The 9809-nt window shown below is 39.0% G+C and overlaps 1 protein-coding gene across 1 annotated transcript; it reads right to left on the reverse strand.

The window, feature by feature from the left end:
- Positions 1 to 6658: 6658 nt before the first annotated feature.
- On the reverse strand, positions 6659 to 7365 carry LOC133733152 (precursor of CEP14). Its single transcript, XM_062160763.1, has one exon. The coding sequence runs from the start codon at positions 7240 to 7242 to the stop codon at positions 6943 to 6945; it is 300 nt and encodes a 99-aa protein (XP_062016747.1). The 5' UTR covers positions 7243 to 7365; the 3' UTR covers positions 6659 to 6942.
- Positions 7366 to 9809: the final 2444 nt, after the last annotated feature.

Here is a 9809-nt window from a genome sequence, read left to right on the forward strand (position 1 = left end):
TGGGTAAGGCTGATGTCCTCCTCTTCTATTATACTTTGTTTCCTTTATATATTAAAAAAGAAACTGGACGAATAGTTGCCGGGTTTTATTGGAGTGTGTGGATGCTTTCTATCTCTCTATACTTTCACCAAGGCGAGAATATCAATAAAGTCAATACTACTCGAGAGAAATATTAGCCACAGAACAATAATGAACAACAATGCTAAACGCACGCGCGAGCGCGGCCCTTCCGCACGCGCAGGGCGCGTGCAGGAAGGCTAGTATATATATAAGTGGAGCATCTAACGATAAACATATAATCAAATAGGATAATAGGATAAGGTTGAATTTAAAAGTCCATGAACTGATTGATTTCCCCAAATAGAGATGACATAAGAGCCTCTCTCTCCACCGTGGAGAGAGAGTATATCTGGTCCTCCCCTTCTAGTAGCTCCAAGATCCTTAACGACGTCTATCGGAGTATTGAGGTACTGGACTCTGCATTTTTCTCTCCATCTGCACCAAGGAGAGAGAAAGAAGTTCTAATCCTCCAATCTGCAGCAGGCCATGCCAGCAGCACCAGAGTACCAGACGGCGCGTATGCCTTGATCATGTTTTCTGCGCTTTTTTGCGCCTTACGGGAAAAAGAGTGCGTTTTGTACCCCTCTGCGCCTTGCCGTGAAAACACAGGCGTTTTGATGGAGAAATCCCGCCTTGCACCCCTCAAGTCGCACCTGAGGCACGCTTTTTAATACCTTACTGTAGATCATGTTGTGGGGGTCACTGGTGATGTGGGATTTGAGAGGAAGCTAGAAGAGCATGGTGTGAGATTGTTAGTCTGTTCTGATGGTTAAGCACTTAAGCTAGCCATACAAATGATACAATGGTAGTACTGCAACAGCAACAAGATGATCGACAAGAGCAACTGAGTAGTTCTCTCCATTGTTATTTGAACTTGTTGTGTGGCTGGCTGTGGCCTCGACGTAAATCGATCTTTCTCATATAGTTGCCTTGTGTGGTACTCATGCCTCGTATAACTTATCCCTCGCAAATTCACAATAACTCCTAATGACTTGACTATTGCACAGAGATAGGTCAATGTATGCATACGCTAATTAAAGACTGGTTGGAATGCAGCCGGCTTCATTGTCGAGGAGCAATGGAGATGGAAAATCAACAGTACCTTGGAAATATGCATGTTTTGCACTTAGTATTGTGGTTAACTGCTAGGCTGCAGGCCAATCGGATCCGATAATTGTGTTCCATTAATTATTAGAGTTTTTTTGTCTTTTAGGGTAGGTCTCGAGGTGTAGGTCTCGACACTCAATCACCGTCTGAGAAGTGAGAATCACTCCCGCAGCAGCTGCGATAGTGAGAATCACTCCCGCAGTCGCCGCGACTCCCTCTGAGGCTCAGTCCCGCCGCGACTCCCTCAGTCCCTCACCATGACTCCCTCTGTCCCTCGCCGCGACGCCATGGCTACACTCTGAGGTTCAAACGCTCAGTCCCGCCAAGACTCCACCGAGCCACCTCCACCGCTCCACGTGGCCACGCCTCCTATTTCTAGAGCCCAAGGTCCTCTTAAATCTTAATCGATTCTTCTTCTGTCTTCTTTTGGAGTTAATTGAATACCTTAGAGGCTTAGTCGGCTAGTCACTTAGAGGAATTGCCGAATTGAATACATTAATTGAACTATTGAATCAGGCCTGTATTGAATACCTTCATGGCTTCATCAATTCCTCCTGTTTCTATGATTGTTTTTGTCTGACTTGTGCCCACAATCTATGATTGTTTCTATAATTGAACTATATATGCTGGTATCAATATATAGCCTATCTGTTTTAATTGAATCAGGCCTGCATGGCTGCATTGACTTTCTTCATCAACTAGGCTATATATGCTGGTATCAATATATATATATATACTAGCCATTTGTTTTAGTTGTGCAGATGGTGACTTGTTTAGTTGGCTAATTGAATATCTTAGGTTAATTGAATACCTTGCTTTTGTTGTGCAGACGATGGTAGACGATGGTTGTGTTCACCAAATTTTTATATAGCTAAAATTAGCCCAACTCATTTTCAATTCCTGGCTACGTCATTGTACGATTCTTAACTAATTATGTATACATTAATTAATTCTTGATACATAATGATCACTTAGGAAATTAGACTAAGCTGGCTCAAAGTTAAACTGCGCAATAACAAAACAAAAGAGCTACAGTAGGCTATCTCTCCAAAGTTGTCGTATACTTTGCATATATGTTGTGCTGATCTCACTGTGAATACTTTGCATATACGTATATGCTGCAATTGGCATGGGAAACAATATATGCTACGGTATACGTACAATAAACAACGTCAATTTTCACTCACCCTACACTTGAAGAAGATGCTTGTTTATGAACAGTTAACTGTAGCATAATTTTAGGTAATATGATCAGTAGAATATAATGGAAATCGACACCTGAAAATGAAATATAGACATGTACGTGTCAACCTAATTGTTCTCTCTTGTTTCTTAAACCCCAAACACGTATATAAGCCTCTGTGTTGGGAGTAGCTGATGAATTAATCAGTACTCACGCCTTGATTGGGCTTCTTCTTCTTTTTTGAAGGGGATTGGGCTTCTTCTCTTTTTGAAGGAGATTGGGCTTCTTCTTTGTTGTAAGAATATCATGAAGGTTTCTACTAATCACTGGGTTGATTGTATTGGGCTTTTTGCTGTGTCACCAAAGAAGGAAAAAGAGCTCGACTGGTAAAGAATGTTGCATTTTTGAGGCTGTTTGATTTGGTGTCACTTGGTGAAGAGCTCGACTTTAAATATGATGAATGGAAAGAAATTAATCTTCATCAAACCAAGCAACACGGCCATAATACAAGAACACAATAAAGATTAAGATATGAGAGTAATGCCAGCAATTTTCTGTATTTAACTTTCTTTATATTTTTGTTGGAACAGAATTAATGGAAACAAAGCATAAGATCGAGGGATCACTTGACCTTCGGATAACTAACAAATTGTTCATTTAACTAGAATTTTTGCCAGCATTTTCATTGGCACCATTTTACCCACAGCTCTAATCGTACTGTAGCTAACGTCTCTTAATTTACCTCATTAACAAAAGGGCAAATTGAACTTGGTGCTTCAGATTATCAAATGAGGTTACTCTGTTGAGAATATCAAATCAAATAAGCCTCTTATTCTCAACACTCCTCAGAGAACATAACAAAATGACGAAGACATGGCAAGAAAAGTTTTCTTTTCTTTGCAGAACTTTCACTGAAATTAAGTTTCAAATAATATCAAAACTTAGAAGTCAAACCGTGAAAAGATCTTTGTGGGGTGGGCTGTGGTGGCGCTGCCTATGTTTGAGGAATCCTGGTCACCCACTAACCAGTCATTGTCCACGCACCAAGGCTATCCTGATCGATGGCAGTGGATCCATCAAGACAAGTAGGTGACTTGTTTAGCACGTAATACCCATTACTTGACTCCATACACCATTACCATTTCATTTTGTGATGTTCATAGACAGAAAACCATTTGATTTTGTGACTAACAATAATTAATATTGGAAACTATATAATTATTATTTCTTGAAACCCAGAGCCTTCCATCTATTTATATTATTTGTGACTGTAAAATTAACTTGAGCATCTCTGCAATGTATATGGGAAAACGGAAGCCAATTAATCAGTGCCCAAAATCACAAAGACCACACGTACATTTGGGGAGTTCCAACATTAAATAATTTTAGTATTGGGCGGTCTGTGGAGCCTCTGTGTTTTTGTTGGAAAAGCCAAGTTGTCTTCTAGTTTGTAGGTTTCTCTTCCATCAGCTTCACAATGCGAAGGAAAATGAAAGAAGAAAAGGAGGGGGGGGGGGGGGGGGGGGAATTTATAGGTTCCTCTTGTAGTTATTTATAGCTAGCTAGTTCGTTCTTGTACGTTATGCCTGATGTGGATTCATTCATGTTTTTGATTCATTGATCGAAATTTTCAGCTGGCTAGACTTGCTTTGAGAGAAAGAAAAAAAAGATTCTGTGACCAATTAAACGAGGAGAGAGGTTAATTAAAGAGAATTATGGAGAGGCTTAATATGGCTTGCTCACAAAAATGAACTACTTTAGGAGGATTTGTTCTATGTATTTGGTGTCGGTCGTGTCCAAAATATATGACTGAGGTAATTAGTCTAATCATACTGAAAATGAAGGTTAACAGGTTTTTCTTATTTGGAAACTTTTCTGTCCAGAAGGATCATGAAAAGTCTTGGTGGAAGATGGACCAAAATGAATTTTTCTGCCAAACTTTGGAATGTGACTACTCATCGATCAATATTCCTTTCTTTAGTTTGATTATTTTTTATCCCTGTTCTACTTTTTAGGAAGGCTAGAAGAAATAATGGTTGTGGAAAGAAGGAGATGTGACCTAGCTACTTGATCTTAGATAGAGAATCCATGATTTGAAAGTTAAAAGATAAGATGGTCATCGATAATGAGAGAAACATGCATGTAGGCTCTCATATATATCAGGTTTCTCGGGTTGATCCTAGTCAATCTTGACGGTTAAAAAACTGGAGTGATGCATCAATCTTGTCTTGAAGCTAGCTAGCTACTTATGTATATTTGAAGTTATAAACTACCATAAGTAGCTCTAGCTACTTATGTATGTTTGAAGTTATAAACTACCATATAAAGAGGGCCCTTCCATTAAGAGATTTTATTTTTTTTTGGTCATTTTGAGGAATTCTTTGCGTGACTCACTTTTCGATCACATATCGGCATCTCGACCGTCTAATTCTTAGGACTCCATTAAGGTATCAAATTAGATTAAATCAATGAAAGAACCAAATCTGTCCAACTTCAACTGTTCATGCTTATAATTGTAAATCACAATTATAAACGCCTTAACGATTATCAATTTGGCTGAAAATTTACAGAAGTGATCTACCCATATAGACCTAAATGGTAGATATGTCGATATGTGATCAAAAAGTTAGTCTAATAATCGATCCCTTAAAATGGCAAAAAAAAAAAAAAAAAATCTCTCACTAAAAGGGCTCTGACCATATATAAGTCTAATTTTATATATACACACACACACAACACACACGTACTATTAATTGATGGTTTCTATTGTTAATCTACATGTTAAATAAGTTCTTATTATTTGTTTTGTTTCATAGGTTAGAAAGAATATGCAGTTACATAAGTTTAAACCTCAATAAAGTCTTGCATATTAAGTAAATTGTGAATTATATTTACACAATGGTTGGTCATTTTTGAATCGATCGAACTTAGAACATCCCACTTATAATTGTAAAGACTTGTATCATTAGACTTCATGATTATGCATGAACATTACGAATCACATTCATTGAATTTATAACTCATGGTAATAACATTTGATCATTAGTACATGCACCAATCTCCTCTTACTCTCTTTTGTGAGTTTCACTAACATTGATGATCATAAGTAAACTCACTAACCTTAATGAATCTCAAAACATGAAATCATTGAAATGTGCACATTTATTATGGAAAAGTAATTCTAAGCTATGTCGACGTCACTCTCATTAGTTTATCTCGTGCGAGATCATAAGAGCAAGTTCACCCGTTGGGTCACCTACTATTCACTGCTTTTTAATGTATATTTTCATTCTCTGGGTCACGAAATACACGGTGCCCGTGACCCAGGGCACGAAATACACTGTGCAGGTTACCACGGTGACCCATAACACTATTCAGGGTGACCCAGGGAACGAAATACACTGTACTCGTGACCTAGAGGGCAAAATAACACATAAAAGCAGTGAATAATAGGTGACCTGGTGACCCAACAGGTGAACTTGCTCTTAACAGTTTGCTCAACCAATTAGGGAGCGTCATAACAAATTAACAAGTTTTATCCTAGTCTGTTCCTAAAATTTTTAAAAGAATTCTTCCTCTTTTTTTTTTGAAATCTTTCTGTAAAGAACTAAAGATTTTAGACTATACTTACGCAAGTTTTATAGCAAGCAATAACCATCAACAACAATCAGTCAATTGGCTTTTGTGATGACAACTCTCAAAAACGCGCCTCTTGCCTTAGAGTTGGGAGCCAAATGGCAATGCCATATATACATGGTCCATGCAAAGCTTTATTTTAATTCAACATTTATTCAAGGAAAGCTTTATTAATTTGTACTAGTTTAGAAGACGCTAAATTTCCCAATAGCAGAAGATGATTATAACAATTTGCTACGAATGAGTACAAGAATTAATGACAAAACCGCCTTGTTCTCTAAGAATTGAAGCTCCACCAACCCAGATAGAATACAGCTAGCATATGTATGAAAGTGAATCTACAGTTCTTTTTAAGAGATGGGTCATAATTATTATGGAGAACCCACATGGCCAAATGATCTTTTATATATTTTTCCAGTAGTAATTTTAGGTACTATTACATGTAACGTAGGACTTTAATTAATTAACTACATGCCAACCCTGTTAACCAAATGCAAGCCAAATCGCGAAGAAAATTCTGAAAATTAATGTTGGTCACTGTCTCTACTTTTAGTAAAAATACTAAGAGCTACTAGATCATGATTCGCTTGTTAGTTTTCTTTTGGATTGAGGATAAATTTTGCCGGCGACTGTTTATCGAGAATGAACTCATATATCTGAACCGAAAGAAAATAAGAAGAAGAAGAAGAGCAAAGTTAAATTTGGTTACAAATATTTGTAAACTGTGTCTTCAATATTGTAAGGGGATCCAAGTTACAAATTGGATCCCACTAAAAGGAGATGAAAGAGAAATCACTACTACACTGTCTGTACATTGCAATTAAACAACTGCGCTGAAATTCTCAACTAAACCCAACACTAAAGAAACGGCTAAAGAAACCCCCAAAATTGTATAGAAACTAATGAAAAAATATATGGTTGATAAAGTCATAAAACCGGCTGGTGTAGTAGTAGTACTAATGGCCAACGCCTGGGCTGGGAACAGACTGCAGAAACCGATCGTTGCCAACCAGATGCCTCCGAGCAACGAGCTTCTCGTCGACGACGAACGCATGACCCTTCTTGCTTGGGGTGGAACCCGGCACCGTACCCTTCGGAAGGGCACTCAGGAACAGAGATCCATCCAACGAATTCGACGCAGCTTTCTTCTTGAACTGGTACTCATTCGTGTCGAAAAGCCTTCTTCCTTCTAAGGTAGACACAACCGAGGCAAACACCGTCAAGAAAACGAAAGCCAAAGCGCTGAGGCGAGCCATGGAGATTGTGAACAGTGCAGAAACTGAGAGACAGAGAGAAGAGAGAGGGACTGAGGGTCTGGTGTTTGGTGTTTCAAGGTTTTCGAATGCCGAAATGGGGGGTGGTTTGTTGGGGTTAGGCAGCAGGGAGGCTCCGCATATATAGGTGAAGCAAGTGAGAGAAAGCTAACGTGCTGCGACCGCGTGGCGGCGGCTAGAGAGAGAAACAGATCGAGGGAGCAGCTTGGGGATCACGTTTGGTGTTGGCCAAGTCAAAGATCAAAATTGGAAGGGAGAATTGGACTACTAAGTATATGAAGTCGCTTAATTAGTCGCATTATTAGTCAGAGTAATGTGACGTAAAATTTAATTTCATTTCATAGTGATACTGTGGACCTATCAGAGCGCCGCGTGGAGGGGTATTTGGTCCGGTGACTGTGAGCTAAGCCGCCGGCCCATGTTTTTCTTTCTCGGTAAGTTCATGAGTCACGACTATATGCATATTCCATATACGCCACCGTCAAAGTCATGACTATATGCATATTCCATATACGCCACCGTCAAATACCGAACCCTCCCATCAAATAATGCTCTTCGGTCGGCTTAGCTGCTATACTGGTGGCTCGGCTATCATTAATAAGTTTTTTTCTTCAAAAAATAGTAAAAATACGTGATGTTAAAAAAATGGGTTTTTGTCCATTTATCCCATTTTTAGAGATTTTTTTTCCCACTTACCCCATTAAGTTTTTTTAATTCCCTGTTACCCAAAACACTCTAAGGAGGTCTTCCCTAAAAGCAACTCCAACAGCTTCCCCATAATTTGATTTTTCTCTACTTTAGGGAAAAATGAGCCTCTTTTGCTCCAACAGATTCCCTATAACTATCCATATTTTATGGAAAGTGAAAACCAAATTCCCTATATTTACAGCAATCTCTAAAAATTTAAGGAAGAATATGGAGATTTTAGAGATTGCTGTAAAATAGGGAATCTATTGGAGTTGGAGAAGAAAAAGATACTAAAGCTTTGACTTTTGCTTCCCTATTATACAAAAATTATAGGGAAGTTGTTGGAGTTGCTATAATACCCCATTAAGATTTTTTTTTTGTTTTTTAATTTTTTTTAATACCATTTTACCCTCACCCCTTTGTTACTTAAAGAGAGAAAGAGAGAGAAACCATAGGAGACTTCGCCAGAGCCCGGTCACAGGCCATCGGATTTTGGTCACCGGCCACTGGATTCCGGCCAACTTTCGCCAGAATCGGGTCACCGGCTGCCGCTTACCGGAATTTGCTGAAAATCTCACCAGAAATGTTTTTTTGCCCCCAATAGACATCTATTGCCCCTAATAGACGTCTATTGGGGGCAATAGACGTCTGTTACTCCAATAGTCTATTGCCCCTAATAGATGTTTATTGCCCCCCAATAGGACTTTCAGTCACCAGAATAGGAACTAATCTCCCTAAATTTAGACAAATAAAACTTCGATTAAAGAAAAAAATGAAGAAATTATATCAATTTAAAACGTCTATTGCCATCCAATAGACGTCTATTGCCATCCCGATAGATATTCAAAATTTTTTGTTTCTTTCCTCCTGCCCTATTACTTAAAAAATATATATATATAAAAAACTTATTTGGGCACCCAGAATATGCTCTGGGCACCCCGTCCTCTTCTTCTCTCTTATTTCCTGGTCGGAGACCCCGTACCAGAACCCTTACTTCTTCATTGTCTTCCCCGGTTTCAGATTTTTCCATCATAATGTCTTTTGATCGATCTGTACCCACAAGATGACGACGACGACGCAGAAGATGACTCGATCAAACCAGGCTCAAACCCTGTAGTGAAAAGGTCGACGAACTTCAAACTCGAACCTTCCTGCAGTGAAAAGGTCGACGAACTTCGAACTGGAACCTTCGAGCGCGGACTGGAGCTCCGGCCATCAAGCCACGGCGTACATCGATTTTGGAGACGTCTTCGGCGACGAGGCTGCAGATCTCGCGAACGGATTGGTCGACGACGGCGGGGGAAGTGGAGTGGAGGCACTAGCAATTGGCGTCTCTGCCGTGTTCGGAGTTTAGGGTTTATGGAGGGAGAGAGAGAGAGAGAGAGTGCAGAATCAGAGGAATGAAATAGAGAGAGAGAGAGAGAGAGAGAGAGGTGAGAGAGAATTTGCATATCAGAGGTAGGAGAGAGAGATAGACATAATGTAATTGTTTAATTTGGCTGAGGGTGAAATTGTCTTTTTACATTAAATTGGGTAGCTGGGAATAAAAATATGTTGCTGGGGTAAGTGGGATAATTCTTGTTTATTTTGGTGCTTGGGGTCAAGGACCCTAAAAAAATTTCGCTTATTTAATGTAATCTCACTATTATGAAGAGAAACATCATTAAACTAACTAGATACCCACTAGCTTGTTAAAACGACTAACGATTATTAAAATTAACAATGACTCAGTTATCATGTCTGATAAAAACAATTGTGAATTATATATTATAGAATAAGATTAATAAAATTACTTAAATAAGCAATCGTGTGGTCACCTGTAAAAAGTCGGAGATGACACAATGAACCTTAGAAGGGAAGGT

Source organism: Rosa rugosa, chromosome 2 (genome assembly GCF_958449725.1).
Source record: "Rosa rugosa chromosome 2, drRosRugo1.1, whole genome shotgun sequence".
Classification (NCBI taxonomy): domain Eukaryota; kingdom Viridiplantae; phylum Streptophyta; class Magnoliopsida; order Rosales; family Rosaceae; genus Rosa; species Rosa rugosa.